Source organism: Aspergillus novofumigatus (genome assembly GCF_002847465.1).
Source record: "Aspergillus novofumigatus IBT 16806 chromosome Unknown P174scaffold_7, whole genome shotgun sequence".
NCBI classification, from domain to species: Eukaryota; Fungi; Ascomycota; class Eurotiomycetes; order Eurotiales; family Aspergillaceae; genus Aspergillus; species Aspergillus novofumigatus.
Genome location: NW_020194280.1, coordinates 1,031,856 through 1,057,920, shown reverse-complemented (window position 1 = coordinate 1,057,920; position 26,065 = coordinate 1,031,856). Strand labels below are relative to the sequence as shown.

The following is a 26,065-nucleotide window of genomic DNA, read 5'->3' as shown; positions in this document are numbered from 1 at the left end:
AGACTACTAGAACTATTTAATAGAAATTAATCTAAGTTAAGGGTATCTCTTATGCAACTAGATATATATATCTAGATAAATAGGGAGAAATTAGCTAATAAAGTAGATAAGTTCTTATTTATAACTATATCCTAACTAGACCAGCATTTAATTAGTTTAAACCCTTTATTAGGGACTATTAGGAATACACTATAGACCCTTAAGATAATAAGACTAAAGAAATATTTTTAAGTTATAAATATCACGGGCTAGGATATCTCAGTCTGAGGTTTTATCCTAGTCATCCTAATAGGCCATGAAGGTATGGAGTGGAATTACTAAGGAAGGAAGGAAACTAGATATAGGCTGCTAATATGCTAATTAATATAATAACTAGTCATTATTATATAACTAATTAGGTGGTGTCTAAGCTAGATACTAGTTACTAGTTAGGTGATTACATAGCTGCATGCACCAGGCAGCGTGTGTTATAGGGGTAGCCTATGATAATAAAACCTTTAAGAAATGACTAGAAGGAATATTTAGCAACATTAATAAAGAAAGAAATGCTAAATAATAACTATAGTAACTTAGGTAAACTAGATCTATAGGAGAATATATATTAAGATTCTAATAGATTATATCCTATTTAAGTTAGGATAAAGATATGAACATTACATACTTTAAAGGAGGACTAAAACTAGAGATCTAAGAAAAGTTAATTTAGATAGAGTGACTAGACATACTTAATAAGATAATTAAATAAGTAGTTAACATTAATAATAAGTTATAAGACTTCTATATATATTAGAAGGATTAAAATAGCTAGAATAACTTTAGTAATAGATATACTATAAACTATTAAGTAAATAATAGAAGGCTAGTATAGCTATAAAACTAAGGGTACTTAGACCCCTATAGACTATAACTAATAGAGTTAGATATAATATATATAGTAGTCTCTAATAAGGAGAGAGAATAGTAATAAAAAGAGAAACTATATTTTTAGTATAGGAAGCTAGGATATATATCTAAGGACTATAAGTAATAACCTAAGAAGGGTAAATAATATAAAAAGAAATAGATATAAGCTATAAAGGAGCTTAATACTATAATTAGTAGAAATAATTATAATACTACTAAAACTATTAAGCTAAAGAAGGTTAATAAATAACTTAGAATACTATATAGGGAGTATATAAGCTTAAGTAATAAGGAAATTAAAATAGAACTTAAGAAGAAAGATTCTACTAATTATAAAAGTATAAATAATAATTAGCCTATTAAGAACTTAAATATACTTATAGCTACTAATTAGAAGGAACTTGTCACGGGCTAGAAGCCAGTTCAACCTATGACCTAGGTTTGGATGGTAAGAAATCACTAAGGAAGAAATCTAGCTAGGACCGCAGCGGCCAAACATAAAAAGGAGTGTGTGAATAGCTCTCACAGTCACATGACCGGGCAGATTACTACATTGATTAGTATGAGGTCACGTGACCTGCAGCTGGTGTCCATTTTGGATGTGACTTCGCGAGGGCTGTATGATTTGATTGAACAGCCCGAGCACCCAGCGGGCCCTGCCCGCTACAGAACTAACTAGTAATAAAGAAAGCTTTAATAAATAGGAAGATATAATACCTAAGGAAGCTATATACTAGTTAATAGTACTTAATTAGATTATTAACTCTAATAAAGAAAAGATTAACTAGGATAAGCTAGATTAAGAGGATTTTCCTATAATAAATTAGATTATAATTAACTAACCTATTAATCTACTTAATAAAGAGTATAGAACTTAGTAGGTAGATCTTAATCCTAGTAAGGAGTAGCCCTATAAGATTCCTAAGATACCTAGAGATAAATCCCTATAAAATAATAATAAAGTAGACTAATATACTATATAGCTATAATAGCTAGATGGAAAATAATTAGTAGAACTAGAAGTATACTAGTTAAATACTTAAATCCTTAAAAAGATTAAATAAGGAGTGAAAGGATATATATATTAAAATTTAGAGTATTAGATATAAGTTAAATCTTAGGAATAATATATAATATACTATAGAAATTATATAGTATATTATTAATAATATAGATAATAGATAAGAGAATATTATTAGGAACTTAGGAGGATATTAGAAAAAAGACTACTAGGGCTATTTTATAGGAAATATAACTATATCTAGTATTTATATAAATACTTCTAAGGACACCTATAATATAAATAGGTATTATAGATTATTTATTATAGTAATAACTATAGTATCTACTATAATAATAAGTATATAGTAAAGTATTAGCCTAAAATACTAGTAGTTATAAAAGAGAATAATACTTATCTATACTAGAAGCTTAAATACTCTTATAAAAGATATAGATAATTCCTAGAATATAATATAATATATTAGATAGCATGCTTTAAAAATTAATATATAATATACTATTAAGATAAATTAACTAGAGGATATTTCCCTATGCCACCTCTAGTAATAAGAGTACTAAAGTAGGAAATAGAGTATTTTATAGTAATAGTGTAAAGGCTCAGCTACAGCCCAGCCACTCAATTATGCAGCCACCCCTTGCTCCCTAACTGTTTTCAACCTCCTATTTTTAACCTCCTGTTTTCACACCTTGAGCTGCTTTCAAATCATTGCTGAATGCATCTAGGATAGATAGTGAAGATAAATAGTATCCCCCTTATCTGGTATTTGAGAAGATAAGGATTAGTTTTTATTTTATATAATCTACTACTCTCTATCATCCTCTTCCATTAATTATTATTACTAATTCTTACCTAGTTAATAGGCCATCTACCCTAATATATAGATCCTTATAATTCCTAATCCTTCTTCTTTAACTACTTAAGTATTAGTTATAATGCCTGCTAATTTTCACTATAGAGCTATTACCTCTACCCCTTTACTAGTAGAATAATATAGTCCTATTAAAGAAATATCTCCTAATCTAATTAACTCCTCTACCCCTACTAATCAACCTTAAGAGTTAAAGGGTGCTAAAATATAATAAATCCTATAATAAATTACTAAACTTAAATACCTTTAATAGATTTAAAGAGTTAATAAGTTTAAATAACTTTCCTATTAAAATAACACCTCTTTAATAGAAGATAGGCAGGAAATTAAATTTAAGAATCTTTCTATTTTTATTATTAAATATTTACTCTAGAAAAGAGAAGAATAGCTTCTAAGATATAGAATATATATTCTAAGGAGCCCTAAAGAAATATACCCCTAATAAATTTAAAATTATTACTACTATTATATAAATAGACTCTACCTGCAGGTAGTAATAGTATATTAAAATTTATAAAATATTAATAGAAAGATAATAAAATACTAAGAATTTATAGTAGTTTTTTAAAGACTAGATCTTAAGCTTAATCTAAGATGCTAAAACTATTAAGATTAATATTATTATTAAATTATATTAGGCCTATTAATACCTAGATAAGGACCCTAGAGAATTTTATTATTATCTAGATTCTCTAGAATAATATTTCTCTAGATAAGATAAAAAGTAATAAGCTCTGGCCTTCTTTAGTAGCCTTATACTAGAGTTATATACTTATATTTAAGAATATCTTAATAAACTACTAGATACTTAAGATAAAATAGTATCTATAGCTTTAAAATACCATACCTTTTTATAGAAATAATAGAAATAGAAGAGAAAAGATATTAGAAAGCCTTAAGAAGGGAAATCTTAAGATAGTAACCTATTAAAATACTTTTAAAGGAATTCTAAGAGGTTTATAAAACCTAAATAAAACTAACTTAATAAGGATGGGAATCCCTTAAAATACTATAAATATAGTAATAAAGAATATCTTACTAACTAGTACATTATAAGGGATGCTAAAGTCTAATTAATTATAGAAAATAATAAGGGGTTAGAGTAAAACCTATACCTCTAATCTCCTACCTAGTAGTAGGGACTACTACTTATTTCTATATTCTAATATAACTAGTTAATAGCCTTAAAATATATACTAATCTTAATAGCTGTACTAAGGTTAATATTATTAGTATTACTTTTATAAAATTATAAAAGCTATAATAAGCTAAACTTACTACCCCTATTATTAGGGTAGTTAATAACTTTATTATCCTTACTTATAGGGTTTAGAAGGTCCCTATTATTACCTATAATTCTAGGGGTAATAAATAAAGTTTTAAATAAGCTTATATAACTATTAATTAAGATCTATAACCTAAAGGAAGTCCTATTCTTCTTTTAATAACTATATTATAGGACCTCTATATCTACTTATTACTATAGAAATATTAATAGTAGTTTAAGATATTAACCTTTTCCCTAACTAACCCTTAAAAGTTTAAGAAACTATATTATAACTATATAATAGTATTTATATTAGTTAAATTACCTAAAGAGGTATAGCTCTTAGAGGAAGAGAAAGATAAGAAGTATTATTCTCTTAAGAATATATCTCTAGAACTAGCTAAGTTCTATAATATATTCTTAGTAGAAAAGTTAAAGATTATATCTTCTTACTCTTCTTAGGATTATGCTATTAAAATAAAACCTAATAAATTACTACTATTTAGCCTACTATATCCCTTATCCTAAGTAGAACTTTATGAATTAAAGGAGTATCTTAATAAGAATATTATATATAGAAGAATTTAATCTTCTAAAAGCCCTACAGGAGCTCCTATCCTTTTTATCCTAAAGAAAGATAGAGGACTAAGACTATATATTAATTACTATAGACTTAATAAGATAATAGTAAATAATTAGTACCTATTACCTCTTATATTAGAGATTCTTAACTAAATCTCAGGGGCTAAATACTTTAGTAAAATTAATATCTAAGATATATACTATTAAATCTATATTAAAGAAGGAGATAAATAGAAGATAGCCTTTTATATCTAATATAGCTACTATAAGTATATAGTTATACCTTTTAGTCTTATAAATATACTAGCTATCTTCTAGAATTATATTAACACTACCTTATATAATATTCTTAATATCTTTTATATAGCCTATTTTAATAATATCCTAATCTTCTCTTAAATAAGATAAGAACACACTAAACATATCTCTTAAGTCTTAGAAAGACTATAGAAGGTGAAACTTTATGCTAAACCCTTAAAATACACCTTCTACTAAAATTATATTAAATTCCTAGGATATATTATTTTAGCTAATAGTATATTTATAGATATAAGCTAGGTAGAAACTATTATTATATAGAAGGAATCTTATAGTTATTATAATATCTAAGTCTTCTTAGGCTTCTATAACTTCTATTAATAATTTATTAAGAACTATTCCCTAATTACTTTACCTTTAACTAATCTCCTAAAAGGAATAAAAGAAGGAAAGAAACTAGGATTAATAAAGTTTAACCTTATTAAAAAGCTTATATTTTAAAGACTTATTATAGTCTTTTAAATAGTACTACTATTATAGCACTTTAATTTAGCTCTACTAATTTAGATAGAGATAGATACCTTAAAAGATGGTATAGCTAGTATCCTCTTCTAACTAGATAAATAAGGGAGATAGTATCCTATTACCTTCTAGTTAAGAAAGTTTATAAGAGCTAAACTTAATTAGGTAATACTAGATAAAGAATTATTTACTATTATTTATTCCTTTAAATATTAGTATTAGTATACTAAAGGAGCTATGCATTAGATTAAGGTCTTTTCTAATTATACTAACCTATAAGGTTTTATAAAATAACTAAAGTTAAATAGTAGATAGGCCTATTAGTTAATTTTATTAATACTATTTAATTTTATTATTAAGTATTAAAAGGGGAAGGCTAATCCTACTAATATACCTATAAGATAATATAGTAATTAGACTATACTATAGTCTAAGAGTAATAACACTATTATACTAATTTATAGATAAATAGTTACTATATAGTCACTAAGGACTAAGAGTTAAGATAACTATAAACTAGAGCTAGGTAATATATTATTAGAGCTTTATAATTATAAAAACTACCTATAGCAGGAGGTGATTTACTAAGATAATCTATAGTAGTTAACTAATAACTAGTTAATACTATAAGTCTTAGTTAAGTATACTACTTAAAAGGAAAATATTTATAAATATAAAACTACTAAAGATCTAAAGGATTTAATTAAATAATTATAAACTAAAGATATTAAGATTTAATACTAAATTACCACTATAAGGTAGAATACTATAGGGTAAAAATATTAGAATATTAATTCTAAAGATCTTTTATAATTTAAAGGCAAGTTATTCATACCTAATACTAAATAATTAAGGAACTAATTAATTAGCATTTACTATAATAAACTACTAGCTAGTTATTTTAGTAGAAACTATATAGAAGCTTTACTAAGGTAAAAGTTCTACTAGATAAATCTATAAAATAATATTAAAGCATATATTAAAGAATATCTAATATACTAAGGCACTATAGTACTAAGGTATAGGCCTTATAGTAAGCTTAATTTATTACTACAACCATCCTATCTATTTAGTAAACTATTAATAGATTTTATAACTAGACTTCTAATAGTACTATATAGGATTAATCTAGTTAATAGTATTTTAGTTATAGTTAACAGATTCTCTAAATAGTTACTAAACTATTCTATTAAGAAGTTAAATTAAAATTTAGACCACCTAATAGTATTATTTTAGACTGAGGACCAGTCTTTACTAGTAAATTCTAGATAAAATTATACTATATTATAAAGATTAAATAAAGGCTATTAACTATATTTCATACCTAAACTAATAGTTAAATAGAATAGATAAACTAAGTCCTTAAAAGATACCTCTATTATTTTATTAATAAAGAATAAAATAACTAGGTAACTCTACTAAGAGAAGCTAAGTTTACTATAAATAGAGTAATTAATATATTACTAAATAAATCCCTATTTAAAATCTCACTAGGCTATAATCTAGACTTTTATATATATACTAAGGATAGTACTATAGGGGGAGAGATTCCAGCTATAATAGTATAAGTATAAAAACTTTTAGATCTTTAAGAAAGATTAAAGGAATAATAGTATAAAGCTAGTAAAATATAAGTAAAGTACTATAATAAATATTATAAGGAGTTAATATTAGAAAAAGGATAACTAGTAGAGCTATTAATAAAGAATCTTAAGTTAAAGATTCTAAGTAAGAAGCTAGCTCCTACTTTTATTAGACCTTTTTATATACTAGGTACTATTAGTTTATAAGTATATTATCTTATCTTACCTATAAAATATAATTAAATTTATAATATCTTTTATATATCATACTTAGAACTATAGAATTAGGTAAAATATAATTAATTACTACTAATACTAGAGCTTAAAGATAATAATAAATAAGAAGTTAAAGAGGTTAAGGATAACTATATTATTAGAAATAAATAGTATTATTTAGTTAAATAGAAGGACTAGCCCTTAGAATATAACTAGTAGGTCTATACTAATAATATAACTAATGCATAAGAAGTAATATAGAAATATAAGAAAAGAATTACTACTATTAACTAATATAAAGGTGCTAGGAAGGCTTAGCTAAGGCTAAGTATAATAGATAAATATAGAATATAATACTAACTTAAATATCCTTAAGTATTAAAGAAAAAGACTAATTAATATTAGCTAAATAAGTCTAGCTAGTAACTACTATTTTATTACTATAGAAATAGATGCTAATTACCTTAATCTCCTCTATAAAGAAGAGAAGGGAGGCAGCCTAAGCTATATACCTAGTATTACTAAGCATAAGTTAAAGAGCTTTAGCTAAATAATATATAGCCTATTTATTAGTAGTAGCCCTAGTATTTAGATACTAAATATAAGCTAATTTAGTATAATAATCTTTAAGGAATTTATTATACTTATTACTCTATAAGAATATTAGTATTAAGATAGTACTATAGTAATAAATTAACTTAAAAACTTATATACTATTCCTTTTTCTTACCTATAATATTATATAACTAATAGTAGCTCTGCTCTATGTTTTTAAAGGTATTAATAAGTCTAAGAAGAGTAACTAAAAAGTCTATAAAAAGGCTCAGGTCCTAGGTATACTAGGGATTAAAGAACCTAGTATACTATTTAATAATAGTAGATAGGTTAAGGGTATTCCTAGCCATACTAGGCGCAGCCTAAGAAACAGCTATTAATACTAAAATAATATATAGGACTAACATAATATATAGGTTTATAGAGTAAATAATAAGTATTATACTAGATATACTTTATAGAAGTGCTATCTATAAGCTTATAATTAACTTTAAAAGGAAGACCCCTTAGGGGTTAAAGTTTTTTAATATAGTATAAAGGTAATATATATACTAATACTTTCTATAAATAATAGTATTAGCTATAATAAAACTTGATAGTAAGAAACATAAAGAGGAAGTAAAATATAGTAGAAATAAATAAGATATTATAAGGTTTAGGAGAACTTAAATATTAGGTATTAATAAATAAAAAGTAACTATAATACTAAAGAAAATACTATAATATAAAAGAGAAGCATTAATATATAAAGGTAAAAGAAGAGAAAATATAAATAAAGATATAATTAAGATAAATATACTATAGTTATTACCTATAATAATATTATTTACTACCACACCATAGTATATAATAATAAAGAATATAAAAATTTTAAAATATATAAAGCTAATATAATAGAAGCATTATATCTACCCTATAATTAGTTATCTCTTTTAATAGTATTATATTATATTAACTATTATAATATTATTTACTTCTTTAGGAAAATTTAAAGTTATATAACTCTGACTAAGGATAGTTATTATAACTAGAGGGGTATAATTATAAAGGCTCAGCTATAGCCCAGCTACTTAATTATACAGCCACCCCTTGCTCCCTAATTATTTTTAACCTCCTGTTTTCATACCTTGAGCTGCTTTTGAATCATTACTAAATGCATCTAGGATAGATAGTGAAGATAAATAGTATCCCCTTGTCTGGTATTTAAGAAGATAAGGATTAGTTTTTATTTTATATAATCTACTACTCTCTACCATCCTCTTCCATTGATTATCATCACTAATTCTTACCTAGTCAACAGGCCATCTACCCTGATACGTAGATCCTTACAAATAGTATAATATAGAAAGTACTTAAAGATAGTTATAAAAATTCTTAATTAATTAGTAAAGGTAATAATTAACTTAGGAGTAATAGATAACTTTATAAATCTAATATTTATAGGAAAACTAGGGATTCTTAGAAAAATAAAGGTAGTATCTAAACTAATTATAGATCTAAATAAAGAGAACTTAGGAACTCTTATAATTATAACTAAGTTAGGACTAGTTCTAATAGTTATATTAGAATACCTTAAAAGGATTAATTTTAATATTATACTAATAGGATAGTATAATATAGTATTAGGGATTTTATAGCTTAGGAATTATAATCTAGTAATTAACTAGAATATAAATTAAATCTAATTTAACTATAAATACCTATAATAGAACTAGTATTAAGGGGAAACTAGGGCCTTATAGTATATTAGATTAAAAGATAATAATAATAATACTAAGTAGTTAAAGAGTAGACTAAAAAAGAGAGTAATAACTAGCTAAAGAGTAATAATAGTATTAGTAGTAATAAAGCTATTATAAAGAATAGTAATAATAGAGCTACTAAGATAGATACTAAAGTATAATAGTAATTATACTAATATTATAATACTAGATAAAGATTCTAAGGAAGAATTAAAACTAGGGAAAGATAATCTAAGAAATAAAATAATTTCTAGAACTAATAGTCCTAGGAATAATTAGATAGGGATTATTATAGATATAGGAATAATATTACTCTACGAATATACTAAATTTATAGTATTATTTAAGCAACCTAAATAGTATAAATTACCTAAATATAGTAAATATAACTATAAAATTCTATTATAGGAAAGGAAGTCACTAGTATATAAAAATATCTATTAGATATTAGAGAAAGAATCTATAATATTAAAGGAATATATTAATAAATAACTATAACTTAGAAAGATATAATTATTAATCTTACTAGCAGGTTATAATATACTCTTTATACTAAAAAAGAATAGAAGTCTATAACTCTATATAGATTATAGACTACTAAATATAATAATAATTAAGGATTATTACCTACTTCTATTAATCTATAAGATCTAAGATTAAATTTAAGGAGCTAAGTAGTTCATAAAGTTAGATATTATAAATATATATAATTATATTTAGATTACTAAAGATGAAGAATAGAAAATAGGCCTTTAGAACTAAATATAGATATTATAAATACCTAGTAATATTATTTAGGCTTACTAATATACTAGTATTATTTTAAAGATTTATTAATAAGGTATTATAAGAGTATCTAAATCTCTTTATAATAGTCTACTTAGATAACATCTTAATCTTCTTATAAGAAAAAGGAAGAATATATAGAATATATTAGTAAGGTACTAAAGAAACTTAAGTAAATAAATATTAAGTTAAAACTAAAGAAATATAAGTTCCATATTTAAGAAACTAAGTTCTTAGGATACTAGATTTCTATAGAAGGAATCTATATAGACTAGAATAAAATTAAAGTAATTATTAAATAGCCTTAACTAAGGAATATTAAGGAAGTATAATAATCTATTAAACATATTAATTATTATTAATAATTTATTATAGGTTATATAAATATTATATATTTATTTTTTATACTACTTAAAAAAGTAAAAAAATTTAACTAGGATAAAGTATATAAAGAAGCCTTTATTAATATAAAAAAATAGATTATAGAGGTACTAGTCTTAGTATAATATAATTTAGAAAAACTAATAACTATTAAAATAATATATTAGATTATATAATTAGGATGAGGATAACTTAACTAGAAGATAATAAAAAACTATAACTAGTTATATTCTACTTAAGAAAGTTAATTTAAGTAGAACTTAACTATAATATTTATAATAAAGAACTACTAGCTATAGTAGTAGTATTTAAAGTCTAGAGAGTTTACCTAGAAGGAGCTAAGCATACTATTATTATAAAAATAGATTATAAGAATCTTATATTCTTTATATTAGTAAGAGAACTAATAAGGAGATAAACTAGATAGGCTAAATACTATTATAGTATAACTTTAAGATTATTTACTATAAAAGAATAGAAAATAGATAAGCTAATATACTTAGTTAATAACTAAATTATAAACTCTAAGAAAAATAGTTAAACTAGTAATACTAAAGTAATAAAAAGATAGATTACTAATATATAATTATAATACTCTTATAGTAATGGTTAAACTATAAGAGGACCTACTTATCTAGAAAATTATTAAAGTAATTAAGAAAGATAGAATTATCTAAGAAATACTTAAAAATTTAGTAGATAATAAACACCCTTACTATAGATAATAGAGGAATAATATATTTCTAAGGACTTATCTATATACTAAGTATATAAGAATTAAGATTATTATAAAATACTATAATAACCTAATATATAGCTATATAGGAATAGAAAAAATAGCTAAACCTATTTTAAGGAATTATTACTTTTTAAATATAAGAAGAAAAATATAGGATATATTTACTAATATAAGATTTATATTAGAGATAAACCTACTAGGCACTAGCCTTATAGTAAAATATAGTTATTAGAAGTACTAAAATAACTATAGAAATAGATAATAATTAACTTTATTAGACTACTACTAAAGTTAAAAGGGTATAAAAAATCTATCTATAACTATTATTAGGTAATAATAAATATAATAGTATTATAACTAGTAAGCTTACTTATAGGATATATAATTATTAATTATAGCATACTATAATATATTACTATAAATAGAGATAAGTTATTTATATTAAAATTTTAGTAGTTATTAATAGATTTAATAGGAATTAAGTAAAGACTTATAACTATATATTATCTATAAGCTAATAGATAAACTAAGTAAATAAATTAGATAGTTAAGTAATACTTATAATACTATATAAATTACTAGTAAGATAATTAGGTAACTTATCTACTAATAGTATAATTTATATATAATAATATTATTTATTTAATAATAGGGGAAATATTTTTCTTTATAAATTATAGATATAACCCTACACTACTCTAATTAGAGAACTATAGAATAAAGTACCTATAGTAGAAGAAGCTATAGAAATAATAGATATTATTAATTATTTAAAGACTTAACTTTTAAGGGATATTATATTTATAAACCTCTATATAGTAATTTACTATAATAGGAAGTATAGGAGTACTCTAGATCTAAAAAAGAGGAGAAAGATTTACCTACTTTATAAAAATATTAAAATAAAATAACTAAGTTAGAAATTAGACTATTAGAAAATTAGACTATTTAAGATTAAAGAAAAATTAAGACTAGTTAATTTTAGACTATAAGTACTAAAAAGTATATTAAAAATTTATCTAGTATTTTATATCTTATTATTAGAACTAGTACTAGAAAATATAGAAATTAATAATAATATAGAGTAAGAATATAAAGTTAAATAAATCCTAGATTATAAGAAAGTTAATAGAAAACTATACTACCTTATAAAATAGAAAGGTTATAATATAGAAATATAAAAGAGCCTATTAAGAACCTAATAAGCTATTATTAACTTATTTAATAATACTACTTAAAGAAAAATTAAAATTATTCTAAAAGATAGGAGGTATCTAATTAATCTCTATTATTATCTAATTAAAATTAGGATTATTAGAAGTTATAGCTAGTTATTAAACCTTAGTAGTAGGATTAGGCTAATTAGATAACTTCTTCTTATCTAAGATTTATAGTAGTTTAGTATTATATTCTAATATTTTAAAACTATACTCTTTAAGAAAATACTATTATTTTTAGAGGTGAGAATAATAAGCTAAGGTTATAATAATTTTTAATTAAATCTTAGCTAGGTAGGCCTAAAGCTACTCTAACTTAGGTTATAATAACTTAAATATAGTATTAGTCTTAGTAATATTATTAGCTATCTTATCCTCTACTTATTTTAAAATATCTTTTTCTTTTATAGTATAAAATTTCTTTTTATATAAATAACCCTAATAAGTGTAAGTAGTATACTTAGAATAATAATAAGTTTAATCTATTACATACTCTTAACCTAATAATAAACAACACTTATATAAAGAAGAAGAAATAAACCTATTATAATAAATATATTCTTCTTACTTAGTATGAATAGTAGGATAATTATAAGGAAGCTTATAAGGACTATTAGATAAAGTATTAGTATAATACTTTAGTATAATAGGTAGATATAATAAGAGAAATAGAAAAAATAAGGTATTACTCACCTAGGAAGGGCTGCCTTTTAAGTTTTAAGAATAAAAAATACTAGAAGAGAGGGAGATGATGTTATAATACTAATATAGCTATATTAGTATAAGGTAGATATGATAGGCAGAATTATAAGGATTACTAGTTACTAATTATTATTAGAAATAATCACTAAGTAATCTAGAGGAATACTTAATCTAGATAGACTTTTATAAGAAAGTTATATAGTAGGATATAACTAGATAGTTATTCTATAACTATAAATACATGATAAAGTAGTATATAAATAGTATACTAAGACTATAAAATAAGAGTATATGATTTACTATCTTTATACTTAGAATATACTATTTAGTATACTATTAAGAGGAAATATAAATATATAAGGATACTTACTACTATATATCTAATACTCTTAGTTTAATTTCTTATATTTAATAATAATTATTTACTTAAGTATAAGCTTACTAGTTTAATTTATTAATTACTCTTATACTATTAAGTATATATATTTAATGGGCCTTACTTCTATCTCTACTATTATTATTCTTATATTACTTTTGGATTATCCTTAATCCTAATTAGATTATTATACCACTATATTAGATATATACCTAGATAGTATATTATTAGGCTACCTGGTTAGTAGACCTTAGGCAAGTATTAGATATAGTCTAGGGACTATATCATCCCATTCCTAAAGTAGTTGACTAGTAGAGAACAGCAGAGACAGATCCCAGGGTGTGACAATTATATAATTACTTAATCTAGATATACTACTAGATAGAATATTTATTTATTATAGGGGCTATAGAGTCTAAATTATATAAGGGTAGGGGGTAGGCTAGTAGCTATCCTATATATATTATTCTAATATTAAAGGACCCTAGCCCCTTTTCATAATTCTACCTAGACTATAGAGGAATATAAAGATTAACATAAATATATATATATTAATAGCACCTACTAAATATCCCTTACATACTTTTATAGATTGAATTGACATCATACTGATTGATATCACGAAGATATGGATTTAATATTATCTATTTTATTATATTATAATTTATTTAAAGTTAAAATTAAAATTAGAATTATTAATAATTATTTAATTTAAATTTTATTTTAATAATATAAATTTACATTATTCTTTGTTTATTAGTTATATTATTAATTAATTTTTAGAAGACTTAAAATAGTCTATAATATCTATAATTATAATATTATATTATGGAAGAGTTAAGAGATATTTTATAATAAAATAATTATTACTTAAGACATCTAGATAATCTAAGAAGGTTAAAAATAAATAATCTATAGTAATTCTACTAGTTTAAAATAATTAATATAAGTATTTATTAAATCCCTATTATTAATAATACCCTTAATAATAAGAAGACTATACTTTCTAATATTATTATAATTTAAATCAAGTTCTTAATAAATATTTATATCTTTATAGGATTTAAGTATTATATAATTACTTAATCTAGATATACTACTAGATAGTATAATTATTACTATAATAGGTGTAGAGTCTTTAAATTATATAAGGATAAGAGGTAGGCTAGTAGCTACCCTATATATATGTCTTATTAATATTAAGGGATTCTAGCCTCTTTTATAATTTTATATAAGCTATAAAGGAATACAAGGGTCTATATAATTATATATATATTGTAGCGGGCAGGGCCTGCTGGGTGCTTGGGCTGTTCAATCAAATTATACAGCCCTCACAAAGTCACATCTAAACTAGACACCAGCTGCAGGTTACATGACCTTGTACTAATTAATATAATAATCTGCCTAGTTATATGACTATAAGAACTATTCACATACTCCTTTTTATATTTAGCTACTGCAGCCCTAGCTAGATTTCTTCCTTAGTAATTTCTTACTATCCAAACCTAGGTCATAGATTAAACTGGCTTCTAGCCTATGACATTAGAAATCACTCAGCACAACCAGACAAACTACACAAACTAGATGAACCAGACGAACCAGATGAACCAGATGAACCAGATGAACCAGACAAACCAGACAAACCAGATGAACCAGATAAACTAGATGAACTAGATAAACTAGATGGGTAATATAGACAGCATGAACTATAATAATGTATTATCATAGATGTTAATATCCCCTAAAGGACCTAGCAAAGAATAACTATTATAGTAGAATAATATGCAGATATAGAGTTGCATAACCGAACTGCAAAAATTGAACCCGAACCTCACCGAACTCGCAGCGGTTTGGGTTCGGTTCCTAGATTGAGAAACTGCACCAGGTTAGGGGCGGGTCAGGGTTAAACCACTAGAAACCATTTTGCTTAGTAATCACTAATTTCTAGGATTTCTCTAGAAATATTAATATCACTAGATAGCCTAGTATCTAGTCTATCTAAACATGAAATATCGATTGAAAATATCTAGTGGTTAGTAAGATATAAGGGAATAAGCATTTCTGTCATAGGTTGGTATGAAAGTAGTGGTGCTTTATATATATATGTAACCAACCCTTGACGACCACCATGTTTAAAAATGATTTTTTAACCACCACCTATTCAGCCCTATAGATATTGAATCAATATTTTAAATATAGATTAAAATGACTATAATTACCATATATTTCATATAAAAATATTAATTTTCTATAAGCATGTTTAATAGGCGCTGGGCATAGGCCTAAGGTAGGGGAAATTGAAATCTAAAAACCACTGAAATTTTTGATATTGCCTAGGCATACCGCCCGCCTAGGTAGGCTAGTGACTGCCTATCTAGGCCTAGCGGCGGGTTTTGCAGTGAAAATCACAACCCAAACCGGTTTGGTTGCGGGTTCTAAAATTTGAACCCGCCCGAACCCGCACCAAATGCAACTCTACTCTTGTAGACATCATTAAAGTCATCCATACTGATTGATATCATATATAGTAAGGATTAAGAGGGTGCTAATGAAAAGAGTATAATGTCATTTACCCTATATTAGAACCAATTGTCATATGCCTTGCACTACTTTTTGCTAGCCCTTGATGTGATATCAAATACACCAACATTGTTTACTTAGTACAGACACTATTCTGCCCATATATTGAACCGGCTTGAATCCTACTTAATCAGGCCAAGTATAGGTGAGTGATAAGGTATCTCCGGAGTATTTATGACTGTATTATCAATGTAATTTGCACATCAAGGTGTAAAGGGAGATCAACAACCAAACAACGTGGCCTTATTCCCCATACCTCTCAGCTCCTTATTAAGAGCCTACCTAGCTAGTGGCTCACTCCAAGCTAGTAATATAATCATTTAGTTGGCCCTACAGAATAGATACGAAGTTTAATTGCTTACGCCATCCTCCTACTACAGGGAACACACCACAGCGGATAAAATCACAATGGTAATCACAACGCCTAACTGGCCTGACCTGGAGCTGACCCGTCATTCCTTCTATAGGCTCAAACTCCCCAGCAGCGAAGAGCAAATGAGAGATATGCGAAGCATGAGGCTGCAAAACGAGGCAAAGGGCAGACCACAGCAAAACCAAAACAGAATTCAAAGTCCCCAGTGTCCACTGGATGGCTGGGTATGTACCACAGCAACTAGAAGCCATCTACGGGTATGACCAAATAGCTAAGACATCATAGTCATTCTTGCATTTGTTGTCTGCGGGGGAGTTGCATTCGAACTTCTGAGAGTCACTCCAGCGATATGGTCAGCTGCGACCACGATGCTAGGTCGCTTCATTGCCTAGGTAGCCGCTGTTAGCGATGCTGTAAAATACAGAGTGCTTTTCGAAGTATGCCACCTATTCGTGAACCTCAGCTTTCCAACATTTCGAAGCCACATCGAATTCATCTGTTGAATATTCGACTCTCAACGAATATCAAGCAGAAATGATACTCTCTTACGTACGTGAATATCTCTCACGCGCATATTACAATTATGCTGCTCCTTCCGAAGGGCTTCATGCATCCAAACCATAGACTCCAGGCTGTAAAACCGTCAAAGACAAACCGTCGCTATATGATCGATGCATATTCATCGGCGGATGCCACTATTCGATGAAAGTAGGATAGGTCACCTCACCCAAGGCTGCGCCGCACTGTTGCCTTCCGCTTCTGGAGAGGTTGCAGATAATCACATCCCGCGGGTACCATCCTTTTCCGCTTGAGTTGTATCCTGTAATACCTTGGCAGTCGCATGTCCCTTCACTTTGACCTTCTTGCTTCTCTTTTTCTTCCTCACAGGTGTACCCTCCATAGGTATGCCTTCCGGGTGAATTCGCTCCGATGCTCGCTGCATTTCCAACCGTAACCTCTCTACTTGTCGCATCGCTCTCGCCATCTCTGCGTCATCCTGAACGGTTTCGCCTAGATCAAGTGTGGAACTCGGGCTTCGATCTTCACCCTCCAAGGTAAGGAGCCCAAGGCTACTGGAATCAACTTGGAGGAGAGAACGCTTGCTTTTGTCAAGGTCATCTGCAGCTTTCGGCAAAACCGACTCATCCAATCCAATGGTTTCATCAGCAATGACAAGATGTTTTTTGGGGTGTTGACGTTTGCGGTGTCGAGTTTTGCTGTCTGACAGTGAAGCCGCACGTTGGTCTCCGAACGTATTCAAATCAAGGTTAATTATGGGGATAGAGTCGACATCCAAATCACCGTTGGGTGAGATGCTGTGGTCTCTGTCTGACGCACCAGAAGGACGATCTTCGGTAACTATATAGAAGGGATCCTCCCTGTTGCGTTCTTGGCGCTCGGACCTCCGCTTAATGGCGGCAGATAGGTCATTTGGTCGACCATCTGGAACCTGGTATGATGAATCTGGATATAGCTCGACCGTAGCAGACCCAATGGGCATGCCATGATCTTCGGAGGTGTCTGCGACACGGTAAAACTGTTGAGATGGATGCTGGCTGTCGATCTCGGGGTTCCAGTCCAATTCGCCGAGAAGTGTTGGGAATTCTTGATTGAAAGCTTCGTTCAGAATGAGACCCCCCGGGAAAGGGACCTTTTTCTGAGCACCGATAGCGACTGGGTTGAGTTCCAACCCAGAGAACAATCCGGGCATTATGGACGATAATAGAAAAGGCATTGCTTCCGAACCATGGCGCTCCGTAACTAGAGCATCAGCTGCCAAGCGTACCATTTCAAGAAATTCAATGGCTCTTTCCTGCACATCCAGATCAGGATGAACTGCCAGGGATTCGAAGAAATTGATAACTTGCGCAAACAGGAGTGATATCTCGCACACCGTTGCTGTGTTCCAATCTTGGTGTGGTTCATTGGCCACTTGTATGAGCACCTTAGGAACTGCCTGAACGTAGAGAGACAATGCCTTAGCTGGAAGTGACTTGTTCGAAATGTCGATCAGTGACTGGAGCGTTCGACGAGGGTTACAAAGACAGCCCGAATACTCGCCCACTACCCAAGCTAGGGACCCAAGGGCGTGGCTATCGGTATGAGGTTGAAGGAACAATGCATGTCGGTTCTCAACGGAAATCAGAAGTTCTGCCGCTCTTGTGGCCTGCAGTCGGACTCCTTTGACACGGACGGCGACATTGCGTATTTCCGAACAGATCCGGGACATTATATCGTCTCCACGATCGTCTTCCAGCGCCCGAATAGCTCGCGGAAAACGAAGTTGTTTAGTTTGCCGTGGTCGGAGCTTCATCAACTCTACCAAAAGGTCGACATACCATTCAAAGTCGTACAAGTCCGAATAGTTGTTGAAGGAGCATATGTCAAGTATCCGATGTATCACGTCGATTCTATAGCTCGCAGGCAAAGTAACGGGTCCTTTTTGATTGTTCAAGTTCTCTGTTGCTGCGGAATGTCTCGACTCAACAGGATCAAACGTCGTAGCATCCTGAAGCTGCTTGAGTAACCGATCGACCACGGACTGGAGTGTGTCGCTTGTGACCATCCTGGCTGCAAGCTCCAGGGCTTGAATTCGTATCGAGACATCGGCATCCTCCAAACAATCCATGATGACATCACAGTGGACTGATACTAACGCAGGATGTGAGAGCAGGATTCGATTGAACGCCAATAACGCGACATATTTGACTACAAATCATTTTTAGTATTCACACTTACTGTTCAGAAAGAAACTTACGGTTTGGGTCGGAATTGGCGACAATCATTCCTCGAAGTTTCCCGACGCAGAGACTTGCGACTTCATCCCTCTCTTCAAGTGCTTCGTCGCCATCGAGTATGCCTCCTTGAATGACGCCATTGATACATTCGTATAGCAGTGACATGGCGGTCGTCGTTTCAATTATGTTCATCAGAGGTCCAGTGAGTTTCCGAATTAGTCTAGGTTCTAAGGGTGTCAAAGTCGCAAACTTGTCTCGTTAGAAGCGTATATCCTGCGAAAAGGGAACACCATACCAGCTTGATTATCTTGATAGCCATCCAATTATTCCCCCCATCGACTAATAATTCAAAAAGCCTCGGGGCAAGTGGAAGAAAATCACGCGGCCTTCTCCATCCAAGCTCACATATGACGTTGATCACGGCCGTAGTTACACTACCTTCCTCTTCATCGTCCATGAGGCGCTCCCTTAGTTTCGGCCATGCAAACTTGAGCGCCTCGGGATAAACCAAAGCAAGTCTGTAGAGACACACAACTGCCTTTTTGCGCACAACCCCGCGCGAGTGAGAAATCCGAGATAGAACGTCAGGGAGCAATGACATAGCAAGCGAAGGAGTGATAATGTGCGGTAATGTGGTCAGTGGTAAGGACAGGTTCGGAGTACTTGATGATATGAGATCCTATTCCAGCGTCAGAGAAGTTTTTTAAGACGGAACTTGGGACTTCAAAGACCTTCTTCAATAGATTCGTTGCCAGCATCAATACGTCAGTATCGGGTCTAAAGCTTTGAACTGCCCCAAGGTAGCCAGCTCTCTTCTGCAGATATCTCGAAGATGACATGACTTCCAGGACATGAAAGGATGCCCATGACATATCATACCCAAACATCTCCAGATAAACTATTTTCAAGAGTGCAGTAGCTTTTTTATCTGGAATATATTAGCGGGCTACTTGCCGTACCTTGAAGGCGAATGTGAAGTTCGGATATGCATACCCATATCTTGAGACTTGATCTCTGTCCTACATTCTCGAAGACTCTCCTGTATAAACTCATCTTCTGCCCCTTTATGATTCCTTAGGCCTTTGATCAGGTCGTAGAGTGATTTCTCGAACCTAGTTACTTCTAGTCAGTGGGAAGTTACACCGGCTCAGCAATCGACCCTACATTTTAAAAGATTGAATGAAGGTATTTGCGACGCTTTGTCTCATGAGAGATCAGGTAGATATGCCATCTGGCTTCAAAGGCCGCAGATCACTGAATATAGATCTAAGAAAATATAAAAATTAATTCTCAAAATATGGCATGATTCTGATATTCTTTGTCATGTGGGGTATATGTAGATAAAGTACTATGATGGATGGTTAAAGTCACGGGAATCTGAAATAGTCTAATATTAATTGCTAGTACCTCTCTATCGAGTATAGAATACCCCATATTTTAGCTCTATAGCGTCACTTTGATAAGCACAGATCCGCCCTAGACAGACAATTTCTCCTGACTTCTGTGAGATCCACTTAAATACAGTTCCTGCTTTGGTTTTCCCGACAGACATTCATTTTACTTGAATAATACAGGTTGACACCAACGTTTGCCAAACAATGAGTCGTACAACTCCAGAACTCCATGCTATTCATGGCTCGAATTTGTTCTCTAGCCTTCATCTGTCACAACAGGCACCGTTGATCCTCAGCCGACGCCTCACATCGGAGACCAATTTAAAGTCCACATTGCTGTTCTCGCCGGAAAAGTTTGAGGAATACAGGGAGATCGAACAGCTTTTATTAGCTTGTTTACAGACTGGAGATGACAGATCAGCACTATCCTGTCTCAATCAACTCGAACAGCGCTTCGGGGCTTCAAATGAGAGGGTCCTTGGGCTACGCGGCATATACGAAGAGGCCGTTGCAGAGGATCGATCTTCCCTGGAATCCTGCTTACGGAAATATGACACCTTACTGCTGGAGAACCCGGCCAACATGGTCTGTAATGGTCTTATTAGCTAGAATTATCCGCTAATTCATATTTGATAGCCTGTTCTAAAGCGGCGTGTTGCGCTTCTGCGTGCATTGTCTCGGCACACAGACGCTATACACAGCCTAATAGATCTGCTGAAAGCTGCCCCTACGGATGCGGAAGCTTGGTGCGAACTCTCAGATCTATATAAGTCTCAAGGAATGGGACTCCAGGCAATCTTCTGCCTTGAGGAAGCATTATTGATTGCACCAAACGCGTGGAATGTAACTACTTCAGAGCACATCACCGTCCACCAGTAGAGAGACTAACGATTCTTTCGTTGTTCCGGATCAGATTCATGCTCGTCTCGGTGAGCTTCAATACCTCGTCGCTGGGTCTTCCGACCCAGAGCAATCATATCACCTATTGCGCGGGTCGATCCGTTCTTTCAGCAGAAGTATTGAACTCTGCGATGATTATCTGAGGGGTTTCTATGGCTTGGCTTCAGTGAGTGCCGTCATGTTCCCTACAACACGGCTTTTACCACAAAACTAATCTAAATATCGAAGGCCTCTGCGATCTTGCTCAAAGGTGAAGGGTATCGAACTTACCTGCAGGATTCTTCATTGTCGCAAGCAGACGATTCACTCTCAGTAGTGCTGCTCGAGAAGCTGAATGCCTTTGCCAAAACTAGGATCGAGGGTATCGTGAAAGAACGGTCCCAGGGGCGCATTCATTCTGAATACAGCCAAGGCGAGCTCATCGCAGCGAAGGAGCTTCTCAATCGTCTCAATGTATCCGACTAAAACTATTCCCCATCGCTGATTTATTGAATTTCCTGTATCATCTGTTCTCATAATTGAGTGCTTCTTGTGTTGGATCTGGAACTACTCTCTCATTACTTATCTGATTACGCCGAAGGCTTATTCTCTCACGGTCTGAAGCAGCGTTCTATTGAATATTCAAGGACCTTGCATTGCTAGATGAAGTACATGTTAGTCTTTCAAACATGATCGAACGATGAGTATACATGAGCTAATCCAAGCACAGTACCTATAATCCGGTTAAGGGAGCACACCAATTTTTTGTACCCCTCATAGTATCAACTTTAAATAGGCATGACCCACTTACGTCATGGTCCTAAGGTAGATAAGTGAAAGACTTACAAATAGGTATTCCTGTGTCACAACCCCTTTCTAGACCTAGGATAATTTTGATGACAGTGTCTGGGGTCGATATTCAGTGTAGGTATTTCCTATTCGTGTCTCGATCTCCGTATGTATTACGGAGTATGCCTCGGTACATTTCTCCCAACTATGAAGCCATTTCATGAGAAGACATACATTTTTGGCATTATTACTCAGCGTACCTCTGTACAGTAGAGAGGTAAGGTAGGTACCTTTAGGTTTCTTTTCCAACCTGAAGGCCATTTATTGGCTAATCATGGGAGGCTGAAGGCCTAGGCTTGAACCTGAAGGCAGAATTTATCGTGTTAGTAAGAATAAATTCCTCAATTGGGCATTCAGGCAGCACAAGGTATTCGCAGGGTGCCTGGGAGGGTATGAATCAAGTTGCCAACTCAGTGCCTAACGAGACTGCGCATCAAAACATACCTTACCCTACCTAGTAAAATGGGGGGAAAAATGGTAAATTTTTCGTCCTCGGTATACTAAAATGCCCAAACTCCGCCTCAAACATATCTGGTCAGGCACCTTCCCACATTTGGGTTCTCTTCTCCTGGTGTCATCGCCGATCCCCAAACCACTGTACTGGCTTAAATTCTTCTATTCTTTCCCACTGTGATCAGATACATATGGGAAACTGAGCCATAGCTTCGATCTGAAAGAGTTTGCTCATTACATTTCACCAAGCTTCAGCTAGGCTGCGTATTATTGCCAAACCTGGAAACTGCGTTTCAAGAATGAGTGCCACTTTACTTCAGAGATTGAAGAACCCGTGAATTGGATATGAATTATCAGCATCACCTTTTCGTTGGATGTGCTCACTAACTCTGTCTCTCTCCGAACATTTTCAAAGAGTATCTTCGACCCAAGTCTGCTCGCTATTCTGGATGGTCATCTTTATGTCGCTCGGAACCGACTCAAGAATGACTTTTTCATAATCACTTCTCGAAATCTATTACAATCCAATTCTTTCTCAAACATTATTGACTGATATCTATGACGTACGTTCTGACGGCTCGACCCAAGAACGGCTTGGCATTGTTTTGACTAAACATACATAAGCAGGTTCAATATTACCATTGACCCTAGTCGACGCGGCTCGGACTCATCCCTATCTGACGAGGAAGACTCGTCAGGAGTTCAAGTTTCGCCGCCCTCTGAGTCCGGAAGCCATGAATATCATGACCCTTATGATGAGTGGGCTCACTTACCATATCCGGACGAACTGAAGCCATCTGATTCGGCGTCCCGGCCCAGAGCGTCCATTCGCACGCGAAACCGCAATCCGACCCATGGCTCATCATCGGGCCCGAGCCGCCGTCACTCTGCAAGACGTCATGTTATGCCGGAACGGGAGTCATTTGTCCGTCGATCCCGCCGTCAGCCTTCCCCCGACTCCCCAGAGAGTATGGATTCCGCTGAGGAATATGCGACTCCGTATGGTCGCACATCCCACGAGAGAAGGCTCTGGCCGCCCATGGCTCAAGGCTCAAACTACGCACATAGCACATCACCGGGGCCATCCTATATGTATCCGAACAGCGGCATATCACCCGGCGCTTTTCCGCATTCTGGTCTTCATCCGCCATCAGATCAACTTGTTAGATTGAGTCACCATCAGACGGGTCATTCGGCAGCTTACAGCCATCCTATGTATGGGTACGGCCCTCAATATCAACGTCCCCATGGGCCCCCAATGCCGGCATTCTTCATGCACGAGCATCATCCTGGCCACCATATGCCGCAAGTACACCCTTCTAGCCAAGGCAGAAATGATGGGCATAGCCCACCACAGCAATCAACACCACATGCAGTTCCACCACATGGCCCATCACACTATGGTGGAAACCCATTAGGCCCTCACGAACTTATTCCATACGGCCCGGGAGGTTATTTCCCATTCAGAGAACCCTACGCCATGGTGCCTGGAATGGTCCCCCGCCCTACCTCAACACCTACCCCCGCGTACCATCTCCCAGTCAGGGGGAATCAAGTCCATCTCCAGTTCCTGCCGCTGCAGAAGTTGCTAAGGATGAGGCAATTGCAAGGCTAGAGAAGCTGATCCTAGAAGAAAGGACGGAACGCGAAGCGAAAGAGGCGCGAGAGGCTGCGCTTCGAGCTGCAATTGAAAAAGAAGCCGCCGAGCAAGCTGCCCGAGAAGAGCGTGCTGCGCATGAAAAGAAAATCGTCGAGGAAGCCGCCGCTGCCGCTCGAGCGGAGGCGGAACAGAAGGCTGCTGAAGAGGCCGCGAAAGCGAAAAAGGAAGCCGAAGAGGCCGCTGCGGCCGCTAGAGCGGAGGCGGAACAGAAGGCTGCTGAAGAGGCCGCAAAATTGAAGAAGGAGGCCGAAGAAGCTGTTGCCGCCGCTACAGCCGCAGCAAACAAGGGCCCAGAAAAAAAGAAACCTATCAAATTCAAAGATGCTGTCGGGAGGAAGTTCAGCTTTCCTTTTGATTTGTGCTGCACATGGCAGGTATGATCCCCTCTTGGCCTCGCGCAAATGCTCTTTTCTAAAACCATGAGTCTAGGGAATGGAAGAACTTATTCGACAGGCTTTCCTCCACATTGAAGTAATAGGGCCTCATGTTGCAGAAGGTCATTATGATCTAGTAGGGCCAAATGGTGATATCATTCTCCCACAAGTCTGGGAAACCGTCATTGAACCGGACTGGACCATTACCATGCACATGTGGCCCATACCAGAGAAGCCGAAGAGTCCTGATCCTGCAGAGGGGGGTACTGTCCCGGAAGGACAAGCAACTGCGGAAACCGCTCCAGGATCTGCTGATAGCGCAGTCATCGTTGCCCCCGATGATTCGAAGAAAAAATCCGAGCCGGCAGCAGGTATGTTCAGATCTCTTTCCATATCAACTCTTGTGGTAGTCTTGTCGAGGCCTCCCTTCCCCCTCAACCCCCCACTTTACTTTTTTTTTCCCCTTTTCTTTCCCCTCTCCCCTCCCCCCCAACCCCCTTATGCTGGACCAGTTAATTCAGATTTGCTACAATGGTGCATTTGTTCTCTCCAAGCATTAACCTAGCATTCGACCTTAGGTGCAAAGAAACCACGTGCGAAGGGGCCCGACCCCGGCGCTTTTGCCATGTGGATGGTGGGTAGCAATCGTTTGAGATTGAACAAGGCTTTAAAAGCGGGAAAAAAGCCTAAAGCATTCCAACATCACGGTAGCTCTTGCCGTGTTATGTGATAGGGTCGTATCCTAGGCGGTTGGCTGGCAGCTATCTCTGGCCATATGCATTCACTGTTAAAAGAACAGACTCACTGCTTGGATCGCAGTCATGGCTCGTTCTCTGCCGAATCTGTGCTCGGCAGGTTCTCGTCAGCCAGGCAGCCCAACGACATACTGGGATATAGGCTGGCCCTATCATGGTCTGCTTTAGAGGGGCATGGCTTTTCCTCTCGACAAGCTCGGGATTGGTTTCTCATGCCTCGGTGGTTGGAGTTGGTAGTATTTTATGATATGTTGAGTTATGTAAAGATCAAGCATTGGATTATGGTGAC

At 32.8% G+C, this 26,065-nt stretch overlaps 4 protein-coding genes across 4 annotated transcripts; 3 read left to right on the top strand and 1 right to left on the bottom strand.

Moving 5' to 3' along the window:
* The first annotated feature begins 16,321 nt into the window (after positions 1–16,321).
* On the top strand, positions 16,322–17,259 carry P174DRAFT_276686 (RAMP4 family protein). The gene is made up of 4 exons (XM_024821534.1): positions 16,322–16,446; positions 16,682–16,712; positions 16,769–16,898; positions 16,960–17,259. The coding sequence occupies exons 2-4, from the start codon at positions 16,710–16,712 to the stop codon at positions 17,064–17,066; spliced, it is 240 nt and encodes a 79-aa protein (XP_024679479.1). The 5' UTR covers positions 16,322–16,446; positions 16,682–16,709; the 3' UTR covers positions 17,067–17,259.
* Positions 16,960–20,733, bottom strand: P174DRAFT_444628 (putative AP-3 complex subunit delta). Its single transcript, XM_024828138.1, has 6 exons — positions 20,577–20,733; positions 20,406–20,524; positions 20,144–20,340; positions 19,708–20,091; positions 19,433–19,661; positions 16,960–19,383 (listed from the first exon to the last, which is right to left on the bottom strand). Coding segments are annotated over exons 1-6 (2,862 nt in total). The 5' UTR covers positions 20,579–20,733; the 3' UTR covers positions 16,960–17,452.
* A 115-nt stretch (positions 20,734–20,848) lies between these two features.
* On the top strand, positions 20,849–22,483 carry P174DRAFT_411972 (uncharacterized protein). Its single transcript, XM_024824288.1, has 5 exons — positions 20,849–21,391; positions 21,443–21,649; positions 21,720–21,872; positions 21,935–22,359; positions 22,416–22,483. The coding sequence occupies exons 1-4, from the start codon at positions 21,011–21,013 to the stop codon at positions 22,169–22,171; spliced, it is 978 nt and encodes a 325-aa protein (XP_024679477.1). The 5' UTR covers positions 20,849–21,010; the 3' UTR covers positions 22,172–22,359; positions 22,416–22,483.
* Positions 22,484–23,545: 1,062 nt separating this feature from the next.
* P174DRAFT_433979 (uncharacterized protein) lies at positions 23,546–25,751 on the top strand (the record flags this gene model as incomplete). Its single annotated transcript, XM_024825838.1, has 5 exons — positions 23,546–23,550; positions 23,615–24,470; positions 24,533–25,021; positions 25,077–25,392; positions 25,600–25,751. 5 exons carry the CDS (start codon positions 23,546–23,548, stop codon positions 25,749–25,751), a joined length of 1,818 nt encoding a protein of 605 aa, XP_024679476.1.
* Between the last annotated feature and the right edge of the window lie 314 nt (positions 25,752–26,065).

Excerpts from the sequence above, each read along its gene's own strand:
- P174DRAFT_444628 (XM_024828138.1), bottom strand. Across the intron at positions 20,341-20,405 it reads GATCAAGTCTCAAGATATGG|ATAAAAAAGCTACTGCACTC; the intron begins GTATGCATATCC and ends AATATATTCCAG. Across the intron at positions 19,384-19,432 it reads CGCCAATTCCGACCCAAACC|TCAAATATGTCGCGTTATTG; the intron begins GTAAGTTTCTTT and ends AATGATTTGTAG.
- P174DRAFT_411972 (XM_024824288.1), top strand. The coding sequence starts at position 21,011 with ATGAGTCGTACAACTCCAGAACTCCATGCTATTCATGGCTCGAATTTG. Across the intron at positions 21,392-21,442 it reads TGGAGAACCCGGCCAACATG|CCTGTTCTAAAGCGGCGTGT; the intron begins GTCTGTAATGGT and ends CATATTTGATAG. Across the intron at positions 21,873-21,934 it reads GTTTCTATGGCTTGGCTTCA|GCCTCTGCGATCTTGCTCAA; the intron begins GTGAGTGCCGTC and ends TAAATATCGAAG.
- P174DRAFT_276686 (XM_024821534.1), top strand. Across the intron at positions 16,899-16,959 it reads AGTGTCCACTGGATGGCTGG|TCATTCTTGCATTTGTTGTC; the intron begins GTATGTACCACA and ends AAGACATCATAG.